The following is a 19420-nucleotide window of genomic DNA, read 5'->3' on the forward strand; positions in this document are numbered from 1 at the left end:
AAGCGGTTTTTGCTGTTGTTGTAGGTTGTTTTGTTCTGTTTCTGTTTTATTTTCGTTTTTGTTTTGTTTTGTTTTGGTTTTTTTCCGGGGGGGGGGGGGGGGGGGCTTGCTTGTCAGGCGATGAAACACGGAAGTGGCACCAGAAATATTTTTCGCCCCCCACCCCTTCCCCCTTTACGGAAAAATAAGCCACCGCTGTGAGAAATGTTGCTCCTTTATTATCCTTTTTAGACGTATCGCACAATACTCAAATCCCATTTCCATTGTCAGAAATTAATGTCTAAAATTTATATCTCATTGACTGTTGTTCGTTTCTTTTCTTTTTTTTTTTGGGAGGGGGGGGGGAGTTGCTACGAGTAATTCAGCACCATCAGCACGTACACTACTTGCAGTGTACTGGAAATTTGAAACTTGTGTGTGTTCAAGTTTCCCCTTTATGCACATTAATTTGACAACAGATCCCCAAACAATAATTTGAAATTGGCAAGCACGACGGACGTGTTGTGCTTTCGTGGCACATGATACTTACGTCGGTGTACGTCATATATCGTTATAGAATGGGTTCAAGAATGTAGCCAATTGGAAGCGCTGAAATGAGTCACGTGTGCGTGCATTAATTTCTTACTAACATGCACGCCGTAAAGTCACTGACGTCACAATGTTTACACTAGCAGTGCACGCTCAATCAGTTGTTACAAGTGCGTCGCGCGCTACTATACGCGCTGTCAATCCTGTAAACAACAGGCCTTTCTTGTGCATAACATGTGGCATACGTATGCTCTTATACGTACAGTACTTATGTGCGGGATTTCCGAGTGCGACGTGCGTAAATGTTTGGGACGAACATCTTCGGACATCTTACCTTTGAGCGAGTGCTACATGTAGCTGACTGGTATTGACCCTCAAAGGTACGTGAAAATGCTGTTAGCTTTCGACCCATTTTATAAAACAAATGATGCACAGGATTATTTCGTGGCGTTAGTGAAGGTGCGGTGTACTCGAGAAACACCTACACTAACGCACTCTATCTTTTGCATCTTCTAACATTGAATGAAATGCTAATTCAAGTTGAGTACCTCATGGGATGTATGTTTAAAGGGAGGCTCCTCTGATCGATACGGTTAGCAAAATGGTCAGTACGACAGGCTTTCACCGTTCCACGTACTCGACGGCAGGCTAACGCCGAACCTATACAAGAAGGGTTTTACAGGACTTACAATAAGTATCAACATTGTGTCTAGCACATGTCCAATATACACCAAAATGTGCAAGCCTACTGTTACTTTGGGAGCCATCTTTTACTGCCATAAAAGCAAAACATAAAACGAAGCAAAAAAGATATCACTTCCACTGCTCACTGAAGCAACGTTAAATTGCGAGTAAACAAACAAATAAATGCAGAGCTACCAAGTCTCACGCATTCTGAGTGAGACTCAAGCATTTAGGGGCTGTCTCACGATCTCACGCATGACACCCATTTTTCTCACGCATCGGGCGAAGTCTGTAATTTGGGCCTATAATAAGGAGCATAGCTCAAAGGATTAAAGTGATAGTTACAATTGAAGGTATATTTTCCCTTTGTCTTTCAAAATAAGTAAAAAATAGTCACTTAAGTAAGCACCTGATCGCACTATTAAGAGCTAAAAATTGAAAAGGCTCCCTACTGTGGGAGGCCACAGGGGGAAAACCCCCTCCCACACCCTCGCTCGCGTGCACATTCGATCGCCGAGATGCCGAGTCATGAAAATCTCACTCACAAAAATGTTTTGAACTTGGCATCCCTGCAAATGAGATTTGGAAAAGTTCATGCAAATTTAAAAAAAAATAAACCCACAGAGCGATATACTTAAGCAGCCACAGCTGGAGAACAATATCATGCATGAACGCTTTTCATCGAAGATGTGGGAAACAACGCCATTATTATCTATACGGTAAATATGGAAACTTATGCAGACAGCCGACATACAGCAAGATCTACATGTATGAACTGCCATGACTGTAGGCTACAATTAAATTTCAGTGCGGCAGCAAATCCATGCATGACGTGACGCCAAAATGTTTCTAACACGCCCAACAGAGATGCGAACAGTTGGGGAGATCTCATCGAGGTCGTACTGACAGGGACAGATCATATAATTTACTCGATTCATGAATTACTTTCTGGATAAAACGCTCATTATTCAACAAATTGGAATGAGTGGTTTTTCTGAGAAGCTTTATTACAACAAACCAGTTTACGAGAGCAGAAATTGCATATTGATATGCCTATATAAAGACTAAGGGGTGTATATTCCCATTACGAAAATAAGGTATTTTCCTCTTTTAATATACAGAAGAAATGAGAATATTTCACTCTAACCATTACATAACAAAACAAGTATAAATCATCACACGTTCTTTTCTTGGGTTGAAAAGTGGTGGTGATACCACTTTCCACCCTAAACAGATGAAGTAGGTGGACTCATTGAACATAGTTCCCATCTCGTCAGTCCCATGGGAAGTTTGATATATGTGTTACTACTGTAAGACGCATCACTTTGTGCATTTCTCACATTCGTGCGTTAACGCCACTATTTACCATTTGCAGACAAAAAACAAACAAACCAGATTTACTGCTTTAAAATACTTCTTAAATGTAAGTTAGGGATAGAAACGACCAACGAAAAAAAAAAACCATAAATCTGTTTAATGAATGTATTGTATGGTAAAATATAAGAGAAAATTGAACAACAGTTTTAATAAAATCGTTTCTAGCTGAATTGTCAACAGTTATTTTTTTCTCTTTTGACAATCAGTGATATGTTCTATATGCGGCTTTGTTGTCATTTTTTTAATACGGTAGGATGTTTTGTGATACAACTGAACTATACATATGCTCCAAATGCGATGATTTGATTTTTTTTTTTTCAGTCACTGCTCCTTCTGGTAAACATTTTCAAAGGCGTTAACCCTCGAAACCCTTACGACGCACTGGTTTATAGGTATTCGGACAGTGGGCAGTCCCCACTGACCATACCCCCCCCCCTCCCCCGCGCGCCCCTTTGTTTTAGGCTATTTTGGGTAAACACCAGCCACACACTCCATTGTGCTGACAACCAACCAGACCAGAGCAGAGTGGACATTCATAAAATCTTATGACCATAATAATTATAATGGTCTCGGAACTTTCCCCTTTCCAAATTTGGATTGTCCCCCTCACAAAATATCGATGATAAATGTAAAGGCTTGCTTTCAGGTGGATGTGCTAGCAGGCACCATTTTATAAGGATTACGTGAATAATCATAACATTACAAATGCTTATCTCAGTGAAATTAAAAACCAACCTGTCTCTCGGTACAAAATGAGCATGCTCAAACTGGAACCCCGAACTGGCTTATAGCTATGCTGTATTTCCGCCTTCGACAAATAACAATAATCCTGGCTGAACTGGACTTTCTTTTCGTGTGACTTCGCATCATCATTATCATTGTGTCGACTATACTTATAAACGGTAACACATGCCTACTCAAAACCATATAGGGCCTATAGATTGAAGAGTTTCAGTACTCAAACCTAAAAATTGTACACTACTCTTGTTCTCCTTTTCCATCACATGGACTCCGAATAGTTTCATTAGTAAATGATCATTTCGAAGACATTAAAGATGCTGTGTATGGTGTGTTGACAATCGTGAGAAGAGTTGGATTCATTGCATCAACTGAAAATAAGTAACACCTTGTCTATTTCCTGATTTTATGATAGCAAGTGGAATAAGGAAAGGAAAAATAAGAAACCTCACCTGGCAACGACGAACGGGCGCACTGGTTGAACTGGTGTCAGAGAAGAGTCTTCAGAACAGTAGAGGGCGATCTTCAAGGCAGATCTGATGAGGAGCTGCAGTCAGATGGCCGGTTATACTTTATTTCTCTGCAGCCTTGCCAAGGTGTTCTGTTCCCAGTCGGCGCACCACAATACAAACACTTCAAGTCAGGAACGCAAATTTCATTGGCTAATGTCAGGCTTACGTATATTGTATGATAACGGACAAACAAAGCATAACTAATGGAAGACAATGATATAGTTAAGATGTAGGTTATGTCTGACTCTCTACCGACGCAGGTACGAAATACTGACTCGACAAATTAATGTACTTCTTTACAAGTAAGTTTATTTTATCTACTTTTTTTATCTTAGAGAACATGATAGGGAAATCTCTAACTGCTGAATTAGCAGATCAGGAGTGGTGGTTGTCACGTTCATGACAGCGTGAACCAGCTACCGCTGAAATGCCTCCAACTAAAATCTGAAATCGATGAATTTTATAAGGACCACTGTGCTTTTGGGATATCTTTGCTATTTCAACACTGGTTTTATTTAAATAGAATTTTAATTCCTCTTCGAATTGTAAGCTCTTTCATATCTTATGTGGTTTTCTCTTTTTTTTTTCAAGTGGTCAATTGATCATCCCAGTTAGAATCGAAGTTAGTATCCGAAACCCAAGCTCAACCAAAACAGTAACTATACTTTTCCTCTAATACCTTTCTTTCTCTCTCCTGGTATAGCTCTTGTAACTATATTGCTCCATTGGTATGGGACTTTCGATACAGATTGGAGATTTCTCGGAACAGAGCGTATAGTATAGAGCCATGTTGCATAGTCAGTGGCGGATCCAGAGGGGGGCGCAACCGGCGCACCCCCTCCTTTTATTTTTCGTTAAAAACAAAAGAAATAAAAAGAAAAAATGAAATGAAACCCGGAAGTGGCACCAGAAATATTAGTCACGCCCCCCCCCCTTTACAGAATTCCTGGATCCGCCCCTGTTAGTGGTAATCTCAAATGTTACATATTGGTTTGGGAGTGAATATTTGATTGATATGATTGTGACTAATGCAGAATCTCCTCCATTTCTGCTGTATTCACTGTACTTCCTTTAGTTAGTCACTTGCTTCCTCCTTGTGTATTATTTTGTCGAAGTTCTTGCAGATTATAATTGAGATTCACTTCCGGTTATCGCGGGATATTACACATAACTTCATTGAAGAGGGCTGAGAAAGTGCATGGAGAAGGTTGGATTCACACATTTTTCCGTCTTAAACATCCAGTGCTCTTCGTTTTAGCAATCAGAGGATGAGTACGAAATGGACTGGAAGGAAATATACTAATTAGCTGAAATAAAGGAATTAATGTAGTCATTCGTAACTGGTATGAGGAAAAATGTTATCCTGACGTTCCTGAGACTTATGGCATTCATTATTTCCAAAAGTACTAACATTTCTCCAGATCAGGGTAGATTCGGACACTCATATGATACAGCAATTATTGTTTTATATAGATGTAGTCAGTTTCCTTTCTAATTTCTCTTCTTCCTCTCTAGATACTACTTCTACTTCTACCAATATAGACATAATTCTGCTCTTATACTGCAAATCATATTTTGGTATCAGCTATTGCTACTACTTCAATATGAAGTATGCTTATTATGAAGTATGCTTCAATTTTCATCCTTCATGTGGCACAGAAATAATTTCTGTCACTCTGCCCAACCTATTCCTGCTTCAGTTAACGTCACTACAAATGCAACATCAGTACTTCTACTTCTATTACTTTGTGTGACTAGGAGAAATACTGCGTTATTACTTACGTTGTGAATGCTTCCAATACGTATTGTCGTCTTCGTTTTCTACTTATTCAACTATTAAAGAAACTTCTACTTTTGTTAGATACAGTAACAACATTATTGATTCCAATACTATTTCTATCAGTATTCATAACCATTACAGCTACAACGCTAAATTCCACTACAGCCGAGACTTCAATCTCCCTTCGGTATATTCACAAATATTGTTCCTATCTACGCTAATTTCATCAATTTTTAAAGCATGGCAGCGATAACACAATAAATGTCGTACTTTTAGAAATGCTGATGTAACTGGTTTTCTGATCGCGCCTGGTAACGTGCTCGAGTTAATGAATAGCCACGTGAGGGGGGAACACGTGTAGAAAGGTTGATTCCAAGCATAGATTTATTATTAATATTTTAGTCTATGAACAGAAAGTAGATAACATCCGACAAGTTTACATATCTCCGGTGACGACGCCTTGTACTCTAACTTGGTACCATCGCCTCGGCTCCGGAAATTCTCGAGCATGTCTACCCAACCGACCAAGCAGAGCCACTGAGCAGAGCATCAGCATTGCGCCATCTATTGACGAGCAGCCAAAGAATGAGATATGGCTAAGAATACGTCGCATGACTCCTCCCGAGGTTGGACACGGGGATCATCTCTATCAACCATAATTATGACTGAAACGCCTCGTAGCTATCGTTAATACGTTCACTCCCAATATGCATGTGCGGCTGAATACAGAACCAAACGTATAATTTCTTAGAAAGTTGTGAATGTCAGATCATATAAAAGTACTACAGATTCCCAATTCTTAATTTCCTTTTCGTCTTCCTAATTTTTTCTTCTCCATCCTCTCATTGCTCTTTTCATTTTTCTTCTTCTCTTTCTGTAACCCTGATGGCCCTGACACAATTCCCACTACTACTGCCGTTACAACTACGTTTAAAATCACAAATCCCTCTGGCTGTATGCTTGTTTAACGCCATACTGTTTGCACTACATACCAACACTATTTTCAACCACTGAACATTTTGAACGCACTTAAACGCTACGCCAGGGGTCCGTCCGTCACCGTTGACGTTTACGTGTAGGAAAATTGTCAAATCATGAAAACGGAACACGGAGTCGAAGCTATTACTATGTATACACATACTACTTTTACTATCAACTGGTTTGATTGATTAATTTGATTTGAATTGATTTCCGCTCTGCGTACACAAACACTTTTACAGTCACTTTACCATCACTTTACACTTTTACTATCACTACCTTGACCTTGAAAAAAGAGGTTCATACTTTCCAGAGAATAGCAGAGGAGCAAGAACAATATAGCCGGAGGAACTGTCTTCGTTTCCATGGTATCGACGAAACGGCGGACGAAGACACTGACCAGGTCATCATCAAGCTGGTGAAAGAAAAACTGGACATCGAACTTCAATCAGACGACCTGGACAGATCGCATCGAATACCGGTTCGCGTCCACCAACGAGCTGGAGAACGCAGACCCCCCGCGAAACCAATCATAGTGAAGTTCACCCGATACAACAAGCGACGTGATGTATACGCGGCAAGATCCAAACTGAAAGGTACAAACATTTACATTCATGAAGATCTAACCCGTGAACGAAGTGATCTATTGTACAAAACACGAGAACTCGAAAATGTGCTGAGAACGTGGACATATGATGGGAGAATCTTTGCCCTGACAAAAGACAACAAAAAGGTGAAAGTGACGAGAGCAGCTGATCTCGATCGAATTTAAGTCATGATCGTTTGTTTTCATTATTATAAAGACTTGTTAACAATATGAGGATAAGATATCCATGCATAGTTTGTAATAAAAGTGTTAAAAATAATCAAAATGCTATGCTATGTATTATTTGTGAAAAATGGTGCCACTTAAAATGTTCTAATGAATGTATGGATCTGTTTTCTAGTGACAATGATTGGATTTGTCAGAAATGTATTTTCCATGAGCTCCCTTTTGCCGATGAGGATGATATGATTGAGAAAAATGTCACTGCCACGTCGCTACTATCAGCTGATGTCTGCATTCCTACAAATGCATTACCATCTATTCAATTTAAAAATATGGAATCATGTAAGGGCATGAAAATTGCACATTTGAATTGTTTGTCACTGTTAAAAAATATTGAGGAAATAAGAGAAGTAATATATCAGTGTAAAATTGACATAATGACTCTTAGTGAGACCCATCTGTGTGAAAGTATCAGTGATGCTGAAATATGTATTGATGGATATACCCTACTACGACGTGATCGTAACAGAAGCGGTGGTGGGGTTGCAGTCTTTTTGAATAACAACATTAGATTTGTTCAACGAGATGACCTTTGTATAAATGACAAACTGGAGATGATAATCACAGAAATGCACAATGAAAAACAAAAGTCATTTATTGTCATAACGTGGTATAGACCACCAAATTCAAATGTTCAAACTTTTAATGAATTTGATCAAGTTTTGCAAAAGATTGACGATTTGGGCTTACCATACTTTATTTTAGGGGACATGAATTGTGATGTCACAATGAATGCATGGCACACAAATAAGCTCTTAGATATCATGAAGTCATATAATTGTCAGCAGATTATTGATAAGCCAACACGAGTAACTAATGTAACTTCCACAACAGTTGATCTTATATTTTGTAGTACTAGAGATAAAATAATCAAAAGTGGTGTTGTTGAATTGTCCATCAGTGACCACTACATGATATATTGCATTCTTGGTAGGCAACAATCTAGTTTTACTGGTCATAAGTATAAAACTGGAAGAAATATGAGGCATTTTGATGCAGATGCCTTCAAAAGAGATGTGGATCAATTAAATTTTGGGCCATTACTTTTGTTAAATGATCCTGAAGTTGCTTGTTCAATTTTTCTCTCCATGTTAATGGATGTCATCAATAAACATGCACCACTTCGTAAAACTCGTATTAAACAAAAAGAGTCACCTTGGATGACTCCTACTATTCTACACCTTATGCGTGATAGAGATCGCCTTAAGGCTAAAGCCAAGAAAACTAAGAATGATGATGATTGGGAAAAATATAAGATTGCACGTAATAATGTAACTGCAATTATTCGACAAGCTAAACGTGATTTTATCTCTATGAAGATAGGGTCTGCAGTGGAAAATCCTAAAAAAGTATGGAATGCCTTGCACTCATTAACCCCTGGAAAGAAAACTGGTAAGCAAGCAACTTCTATTAAAGTGAACGGTAATATTGTACACGGCCAGGCATTGTCTAATATTTTCAATGATCATTTCATATCTATTGGTAAAGATTTACATGATGATAATGTAGATGATACAGATCAGTGTGAAGAGTCATTTTTGTCTTATCTTGATCTGCCCTCCTTTGTGTTTCAGGATGTCATATCCTCTGACGTTGAAATGATATTGAAAAAATTATCTGAAAGTAAGGCAACAGGTCCAGATAATCTACCAGCTAAGTTGTTAAAAGCTGTATCCATTATTATTGCACCTGTTGTCACTCACATTATTAATCTGTCACTACATACTGGTATTGTACCCAGTCAGTGGAAATGTGCTAGGGTAACACCTGTACATAAAGGGGGTAGTAAATCATTGTTGGAAAATTATAGACCTATCTCTGTGATCCCGATCTTGGCCAAAGTTATGGAAAGTGTTGTGTATAATCAACTGTTCAGCTATCTCAGTAAGTATGATGTGTTATCTGACTGTCAGTCAGGTTTCAGACCTAAGTATTCTACACAAACTGCCTTATTAAATGTGACAGATAAATGGCTTTATGAGACAGACAAAGGCAATTTTACTGGGCTGGTAATGATTGATTTGCGTAAAGCTTTTGATATGGTTAATCATAGTATATTGCTCAAGAAACTAAAACTGTATGGGTTTGATAATTCTACTATGAACTGGTTTAAGAGCTACTTTGATGGAAGAACTCAGTTCACGTCCATTAATGGTTATGCATCCCATAGTAGTAGAGTAACATGCGGTGTACCACAAGGGTCCTTGCTGGGACCGTTATTGTTCTCCTTGTTCGTCAATGATATGCCGAATAGACTGCGATGCAATGTATCGCTATATGCAGATGATACGTGCCTGTTTACGTCTTCAGAGAACATACCTGAAATTGTTACCAAACTTGATCACGATTTAAACAGTTTATCACTGTGGTTAAAGCAAAATAAATTGTTAGTGAATGTGAAGAAATGCGAACTGATGTTCATAGGAACACAACAACGTTTGAAATATGTTCAAAATGATCTGGCTAACTGTCATATTTATATTGATGGTAATGAAATTAAGCAAGTTAAATCTTGTAAATATCTTGGTGTGGTCATTGATCACAATTTAACATGGAACAAACATATTGATCTTGTAATGAATAAGGTTGTGAAGAATATGTACCTGCTTCGAAGACTGCGTCCATATATTGATAAAGATGTTGCTTTGACATTCTTTAAATCTTTAATTCAATGTCATTTTGATTACTGCAGTTCTGTATGGAGCAACGCTAGTAAATCGCTTTTGAGAAAATTGCAAGTTCTTCAAAATCGATCTTTACGAATTGTTATGAATGTTGATTATAGATATCCTTCAAATTCATTGTACACTGTACTGAAACTCGACCGTCTTGATTTACGGTGGTGGAAACAGTTAGCATGTACTATGTTCAGAGCTGTGTTTAACTTTTATCCGCCATATCTATGTGAGTTATTTTGTTACCGTGAGTTAGTGTATCGTACTAGGTCAGGTGAAAAGAAACTACAACTTTTTCGACCGAAAACTAACTATGGGAAAAGATCCCTAAGGTACAGAGGAGCTAAACTATGGAATGATTTAAATTATCAGGATATAAATTCTATCCTATCCTTCAAACGATTCATCCTGACATGTAATAACAATACATTTTGAAGTGGCAATAATTAATTATTTTGGGGTTTGGGGGTTTGGGTTTGGGTTTTGGGGTTCTGAACTGATCTGGATTAAGGGTCATGGGGTAAAAGGTCATGGAACTCATTACATACAAATTGTATAAAAACAGAAAAAAATGTGTAGCGATGGAGGCATCCTTTCTTCTGTGTGAATATTTTTTTTTTAAATAATGTAATGCATATTATATTGTAATGTATTGTGTGTATTTCTAAGCATATTGCATATATTGTACAAATATTTTTTTCTATCTCTTTCTTATTCCTTTTACGTGTGTTTCAATGTTTGTACATTTTAATGATTGTATGTTTGTTTGTTTGTTTGTTTGTTGTTGTTTTTTTGTTGTAATACTGTATATGGTCGGACCCCTGTGAAAAACAGCTCTTAGCTGACCAGGGCTATCCGTCCCATGAGTGGAGAATAAATAAATAAATAAATAAAAATAAATAAATACCACTGTGATGTGAATATTGGGCCGACTCCTCCTGACCACATCTTGTACACTATTGTTCCTACCAAACGCTTACCTCAAACCACAGAGGCATGCCAGCGTTGAAACAATACATCGACCTACTTTCAGAAAAGCTGATGTAACAGATTTTTTTTTTTCATGCTCGAGCTAATACATAGCCGCTTTTACGATAAACACGTTGAGAAATGCTGATTACTGCCATTGGTCTTTTGATAAATATTTCAGTTTGTGACATGTATGTAAATAACGTACGATAAGTTTGCACGTTTGAAGAGATAGTGCCATGTGCACCTGGTGCTCCGGAGGCTGGAATCCACGGACGCCAGGCACGAAAACCATGTTACCGATGTAGGGCATCACTAAAATTTTACTCTGAACAAAAATATGAGGCTGCACACAAGAATAGGGAATGACTATACCACAGGCCACTTACAATATTATTGTAGATCATTTTCGCAAACGAATAAGATGCGACAGACCGGATGAAAAGACTAAACCTTTCATCCTTTAACGTTCACTCTTAAAGTTTTGAGTATCTTCATTTTTGTATCATACAGCATTTTTCATGTTTCTTCCATCTCTCTCCTTCTCTCTCTCTCTCTCTCTCTCTCACTCTCCATCTCTCGTTCTCATACAAAATGGACGTACTATTTATGTTAGCAAAAAGAGAGGAAAACAAATGATTTCTCATTCTGAGATACAACTTGGCAGGAAAAATAAAAAATGTAAGTGTGTGTGTGTGTGTGTGTGTGTGTGTGTGTGTGTGTGTGTGTGTGTGTGTGAGGGAGAGAGAGGAGAGAGAGGGAGAGATGGGGGAGAGAGAAAGTAGCGTGTTGAGCTTTTTTGAGCAGACATTCCGTGATTAAAACATATACAGATATTTTGTGAATGTTCAATGACTTTAGTGGAAAATCGTAGTGTTTACTTATTACAGAGAACAGTCAGGCTGAAGAGAGTTATCTATACGGGGACATGCGGAATTAGTAGTCATGGAGAAGATGAAACAACTGGGAAAACTGAATGAAAAAACAACCAAAACAACAACGAGCTGACGACTGGCCTTAAGCCTTTGCTCTTTGGATAATGTTTGCATTGCTGGCGAAAATCATTGAGAGGGGCTGAAGGGATTTCATTAATATTATCGACGCTATACCACCAGCAACCAGGCATTGCTCTCCACCCCCCCCCCATACATCCTTATAGGAATAGTATAGTTTTGGTTCAGACCTAACTTGAGGTTTTTCACATTTGTGGTGAGATAATGAGAAATCTTTTTATGAAAATAATATGAAAGAAAATGTAATTCCAAGAGGAATTCAACGTTTGTTTGGTGAAATTTGGTTTTTGAAATGGCGGAGATATCCAAAACAGAGCGATCATGATAAGAGGTGGGGCCAGTTCGTTTTGTTTTCGGATGTCGCAGCCATTCTAAAACCAATTTTCAGCAAATAAACTATGAAATCCTCTAAGAATGATATGGTCTGTACTATTTCAGAAGTGATTTCTTGGTATCTCACAAGAAGTTAAAAGCCCAATTCTTATCTCCACCAATATACCATCCCTTTAAAGAAATAATCAGTGCTAGGGTTTAATTAATAGAATTCAAAGAGAATTCAAACAGTAAAGTTTTTGCGTTACAAGTTTTTTTTTTTAATACCTTAGTCGCCCTCAAGCGCGAATAAAGAAAGTGTTTTAGGAGCATAATCACGTAGTGGCCACTATGGCCCGAATTCACAAAGGTGGTACAATTGAAACCATGGTTTAAACCATGGACAATTTGTATGGAGCGCCAAGTGTCGCATATACGGCCTATTTCGTTAAGAAGTCAGTCATTTCGTCGACGAAATAGGCCATGCGACACTTCATTGGCGCTCTATACAAATTTCATTCCCCGTGTTAAAGTTTCTTCCTTCACGTAAAACTCGATTTATTGTTTCTTTGTATCCCCTCTACCTTTCTTTCTGTAGATTATGCTAGCCCTTTCACTCTCAGGTTTACTCTGTATGGAAGCAAAAAAGAAAGTAACGATACACAAAGGAAACACGGGAAAGGAAAGGAAAACTTGGGAAACATAAACTCAAGGGAATGTTGTATAAAAGACATCTTGCATTATGCAGAAGGAAAATTCCAAGAAAGGGTGAGAGGGGTAATTAGCATGTTGGGTATTAAGGTTAAGAGGTTAGGGTCTCTGATCGGTGGTAAGTGGTGTGACCTCTGGCGCTGGAATTGATGATTTCCGATTAAATGCACCCAAAATATGGAGTTATCTAACATTGATATAGAAATTGTTTTATATGGTGGGTCACCATTATTCTTGGTAAAATCATCTGGAGGAGACGTAAGAATACGCCGCCACTAATAGAATCCCTCATCCCCTGTGGAGCCGGGATTTGCAAAAACGCCGGGAAATGTAGAAATCTCGAAAATCACGTAATTGACGGTAGTACAACAAAACTGCTCATGAACTTTTGCCGTTTTCATTTTCTTGTAAACCCGACAACGAATTTTCACCAGACTTGGCATATAGCATCTTTATGGTGATTCGTATGATCTTTGTCTGTTTAAAGTTACTACTGGCTACTGGAAACCTACCATTCAAATACCATTCACCATTGACAGTTACCACTGACCACTGGAAACCTATATACAATCCAAACCGTCACCAGTGACAGTTACCACTGTACACTAAAAATCTACCATTCAAATACCCTTCACCATTGACAGTTACCTTTCACAGCCATTCAATTGCCATTGACGATTTTTTGTAAGGGGGTGGAGATTTGTAGAAGGGAGAACAACATAAGTGAACACTCTCTAATCAGCAAAAGGAGATACAATTATGTTGTTTTTGCCTTGTGGGTGCATTTCATACTCTTGATGTTCAAAAGAATTCAGTGGGTTAGCAATGTTATAAAGCAGCACCCAGTTTGGGTAGAGTGAATGCAAAAATTCTGGAAAACTACTGATTCTGTTCGCAGCTGTGAATATAAGATGTTGTGCATTAGCGCAAGGAGAAAAGTTGCTGAGGCAGATATTTTGAAGAAAGAGTTAAAAAGGAAAAAAAGTACGATTCGGATATCAGTGATAGCATCAGACTATTGTGAACAGTCACCAGAGGAGAGTTTGTGATACAGATTAGTCTGTTTGAGGAGGTTAAAGTAATACTATCGTGACTATAGTCTGCTGCTACGAGCACCACGCGAGTAGTATATACATGTACCCGTTCGCACCTCGTGGAGCAGTGGAGCTGTGGAGCGGTGGAGCTCCACAGCTTATGAATATTAATGAGCTCATGAATAGTAATGATCATGAATATGTATGAATATGTATTTATGTAATGTACATGCATTATGTATGAGTGTGAGATATAATAGTCTGTGAATGGGTGTGGCAATAGCAATAGTGAATTGTGGAGCAGTGGAGCTCTATGACCTAGCATATCATATTAGTGAGCTTAATTTATGAATATGTATGATTATGCAATTATGTTAACATTGTATAAACTATGCGTACGCTGTGGAGCTATGGAGTTGTGGAGTTGTGGAGCGGGAGTGACTCTCTTGCAACATGGCTAGTGTGGAGTGTATGTTGTGGAGTCTATGATTTTTGCACGTATACAGTTGATGCGAATATAATTATGCAAATGCGTATAACAGTAAGGTGCGAAGAAATGAACATTATCAATAATAAATTGTGGAGCTGTGGAGCTTCAAAATGACCTAACATATGAATATTAATGAGCTTAAACCATGAATATGTATGATTATGTATTTATGTAAATACACATGAATTATGTATAAGCTACGGAGCTGTGGAACTGTGGAGGTGTGGAGAGTGACTCTTTACAACCGATGGTATGCCTGGTGTGGAGTGTAACTTTTGCTGTGGAGTCGTATGATTTTACACGATGATATGAAAGGGTAAATTAAATCAGCATCATATGCAAAGATTAAATGTATGACACAGATATGTTTAGCTTGTGAATGGGCGTGACAGTAACGCAAGTGGGCTTAAGTACATTTCATACTTGATTGTGGAGCTGTGGAGACTTACATTTTTTTTTTTGCAACGGATTGTATGGCTTACAGTGTGGAGTGCATATTGTGGAGTCTAGTTTTTTTTTTTGCTATGTTTTTTTAAATGTTTGTTTGTTTGTTTGTTTGTTTGTTTTTTCTCGCACGATGATACGAAAGGTTGATACAAAGTAAATGCAAATGCATATACCGGTAACGTATGAAGGATTAAGCATCATCTATATTGAATTGTGGAGTAGTGGAGCTCCAAGACGACTAATATATGAATATTGATAAGCTTTGGCGTTTCTTTTTTTCCAATTGATTGTATGGCTGGTGTTGAGTGTATGTTGTGAAGTCGTATGATTTTGCGCGATGATGCGAAAGGTTGATATGGATGTAACTATGCAAATTCGTAGGATAAGGATAAGTCATCACCAAAAGCAAATTATGGAGCAGCGGAGCTCCAACAAGATGACCTAGCATATGAATATTAATGTATGCAAATGCGTATCAATAATGTATGATTGTAAGATTAAGCACGCTCAGGTGAGACTTGTGGAGCTGTGGAGAGCGAGCCTCTTGAAATGATTTCTATGGTTATTGCGAAGTTAGGTTGTAGAGTCGCATGCTTGCACGATAATACATACAGAAAATTTCATATCATTACCGGTATTCGTGTAAATGTGTAAACACGACGTATAGGATCATAAGATAGGCCTATGATCACTTACCCGCTGAGCAGCGGAGTCGTGAAGCAGTGAAGTTCCAAGATGATGCAAAATGTATGAATATTCATGAGTTGACATCGCATGAACTTGAGGGTTTATGTGGAGTTTATGGTGTGATGGGGTTGTGCGCGTTTATATGAGGCAAGATTTTATATGAATTTGCATGACGTAATCTCATGGTGTGAATAAATGACATCAAAGGTGAGAATGGATTAGGATAGCAGTATTCCTTTTTTTTTTCATCGTTTCATCGTTTTATCGTTTCATCATTTCATCGTTTCATCATTTCATCGTTTCATCATTTCATCGTTTCATCATTTCATCATTTCATCGTTTCATCATTCGTTTCATCATTATTCATCATTTCATCGTGTAATCATTTTGTCATTTCATCATTTCGTTAGTTCATCACGTTCATCATTTTATCGTACTAAATTGTGAAAGAGATTTAAGTCAGTTTTCTACACAATGTTGGAAAAGCAAACATGTAGACACACAAACTTGTATATAGTGTTTACATGTGTGAAGTAACAGATAAAGTTTTGAACAATAATTGCGGAGTCGTATGTTTGTTTACCCGATAATACGGAAATGTGATATCATTGAAGGTATATTCATGTTTAAATGTGTACACACGATTTTCGCAAGATAACGATCGAGTACCCACTGAGCAGTTGAGTTCCATCATGGTGGATGACGCATGAAAGAGTGCTCATAGATGCGACTGTGACATGTGGGTTCTTTATCATGGTCACGACATCGTACATTGACCCAATGAGGTCTATATGCATGGTGTGATCAATAACTTATCTATTTCTTAATATAACGAATAGGGGTTCAATCAACTCGAAGTCTTTCAAATATATTCGTGAAAGAATACGCGGAAAAAAAAATTACAAGAAAAAAAAAATGAGTGATTGATGTAATCGACGTTTTGATATTTCCCATGTTCATGATACAATTTCTTTCTTTTTGTTTCACTCTAATTACAAGTCGCACCTAGCTTCAATAGTTTACAAAAAATTTATCTTTTAATATCGTGTTATGTATAGTTGAACTTGATGAGCAAAAAGATATTTCACAACAACATTATGACATCGTAGTGTTTTCTCTCATGCATAACAAGCTGGTACTTGTATCTTGTACAATTTTCTCTCTCCCTCTCTTGTTGTCTTTCTCTCTCTCTCTCTCTCTCTCAAAAAAAAAAAGAGAAATCCGCAAACCACACGGTCATAAACATACAATTATGTTTCGAGACGTAAGCATATCAGACGTTACACAATGATATTGAAGATGTAAAGTTTATTTGTTAATTTTGTTTAAGAATGTGTTGTACAAATTTGAATTTGTTTTCGGTTTCGTTAAAGTTCAGCATGTTGAATAAACAACAACAACAGAAGTCGCACACTAGTACATAGATTTAAACAAAATGGCGAAATGACAAAATGGCGAAATGACGAAACGGTGAAACGGCGAGTTGACGAATATGAGTACATAATTATTCTTGCCTTTAGAGGACCACGATTGAATTTTACTCTTATAATCGTCCATACACGCATACTCTACACAGCTACGCAAGGAGAAATAAATACACATTTAGTCTTTCGGTATTATATACACCTTAAACGCTTTGATAAACGAACAAAAAAAAGTTAGTACAATTTATTTACATATTGAATAGTAGAAATATGGAAATGAAGAATATTGATAAATAAGTAACATATTACGATGTTTGTATCAATCGCTTTTGTCACAAATACATCTTAGAGAACCGTTAATCAAGAAAATGAACACTCGCTGACCATATGGCGTATATATTCGCTATATATACAACCGTCGAAGCTATGTATACTGTAGCTAAAGAACCTCCAAGGGAAAAGATTTACGCAAATACATAGTCATGAAATCGTAACACGAACATATTAGTCCGGTTTTGCGCAGCATTAACGACTATTAGAATCGAGACCCTGACCATGAACCGACAAACAGATTTCACCTGTTGAGACTCGTCTGCATGAGTCATAACTCTTACGTAAGAATGACCGATTGCGGAATTCCCCAGTCGAATGACGTCATTGTGAATTTAAGTATCGCTGGCGAGTGATTAGCAATAGCTTGTGTTATTCGGGCATAATATTCTTTGACAAAGAATGTACAGTGAATTAACTATGTGCAGTAGACCAAAAGTCAGAAACAATCGCGTTCAACGGACTTGTTTTGTTTTGTATTGTTTTTCATCTTGTAATTTTCTAGTTTTGTTCTGTTGTTGTTGTTGTTGTTGTTTTCGCTGTTGAGACTGCGATTCTGTACGTAATTTAGCGTTATGGAATAAAACGATATTTCATCACATCGAATAGAAAACAAACGACAAAAGCGATTGATATCCTACAGAAACACCCAAAAATGTTAAGGTATACTCGTTCAAGTTTAAATATAAACTCACAACATTTGCCCACTTTCCGTCAAGGACTTTCAGTGATCACAATGTCAAATAAAGTATAGTCCATTGTGTTCAAGCGAAATGAGGTTTAACACAGTCTTCTTTTACAATCTAATCACCTTTTTTTTGTATTTTTTTTAAAGCTAATAATATCCCCTCTGTTTCCACGTCTATATAGCACGATAGAAATTACAATGGACGTACTTACGTATTTTGAAATACCCCAATGATAATCTATAACATTGCGTAGAAATAAAGAACAGTAAAAGCAATTCGCATTTCAGAATTATATTCTACATAATTCAAATCAAATTGTTATACATGACCAAATGACTATACACAAAATAGGAAGTGTTCGTTAACACGATGATACGGACACGAATAGGAGTCACGAAATGGCGTAACATATACATGTATACAGATATACTAGTCTGGTTTTGCGCATCAGCATCGAGTATCAGAAGCGAGGTCGTGACCGTGAACCGACAAACAGATTTCACCTTTTGGGACTTGTCTCTATGAGTCATAGCTCTTGCGAAATAAGAGTGGACAATGGCGAAATGCCCTGGTCCAATGACGTCATTGTTAATTTAAGCATAATTGGCGGGTGATTTAAATGAGCGCAATTGGACTTCGAGCTCAGTCAGGCGCTAATCTTTTACGGCGTACACAATAAACCATCTCTCATCTCTCGTCTTAGCGAGACTCTCAAGTTAGGCCTACCCATGTATACTATCTTTTGAAGTTAAGATGGAAAGTTCGATAAAATATACCTGTGAGCTGTGCAGTGCAAAGTTTTCAGCCAGGAGAAATCTCAGGCGTCATCATCGCATACATCATCAGGATCAGCAAGTATTACACGCATGTAAGGTGTGTGGTCAGACTTTCAAACGAATCGACAGCTTGAAGCGCCATGAGAAATCCCGGCACCATCATCGAAATATCCAAGGACAGGAGGATAAAACAACGGCCGGAGCTAGGAAATACAGTTGTCTGACGTGTAATGCAGAGTTTTCAGTGAGGAGAAACTTAACCCGTCATCATCGCACATTTCATCAGGATCAACGAGTTTTGTATGTTTGCAATACGTGTGGGAAGGCGTTTGGTCGACTCGATAGTTTAAGACGACATGAGAAGACACAACATCTTTCCAAATGTCATTCGGATGAGGAAAGTCAACGATTGGTTTGTTCAGAATGTAATGCTCATT

The 19420-nt window shown here is 37.8% G+C and overlaps 1 protein-coding gene across 1 annotated transcript; it reads left to right on the top strand.

Annotated features, from left to right (window-relative positions):
* The first annotated feature begins 6211 nt into the window (after positions 1-6211).
* Positions 6212-7369, top strand: LOC140227670 (uncharacterized). Its single transcript, XM_072308086.1, has 2 exons — positions 6212-6245; positions 6840-7369. Exons 1-2 carry the CDS (start codon positions 6212-6214, stop codon positions 7367-7369), a joined length of 564 nt encoding a protein of 187 aa, XP_072164187.1.
* Positions 7370-19420: the final 12051 nt, after the last annotated feature.

This window comes from Diadema setosum, chromosome 4, assembly GCF_964275005.1.
Source record: "Diadema setosum chromosome 4, eeDiaSeto1, whole genome shotgun sequence".
NCBI classification, from domain to species: domain Eukaryota; kingdom Metazoa; phylum Echinodermata; class Echinoidea; order Diadematoida; family Diadematidae; genus Diadema; species Diadema setosum.

Excerpts from the sequence above, each read along its gene's own strand:
- LOC140227670 (XM_072308086.1), top strand. The coding sequence starts at position 6,212 with ATGGCTAAGAATACGTCGCATGACTCCTCCCGAG. Across the intron at positions 6,246-6,839 it reads GTCGCATGACTCCTCCCGAG|TCACTTTACCATCACTTTAC; the intron begins GTTGGACACGGG and ends ACACTTTTACAG.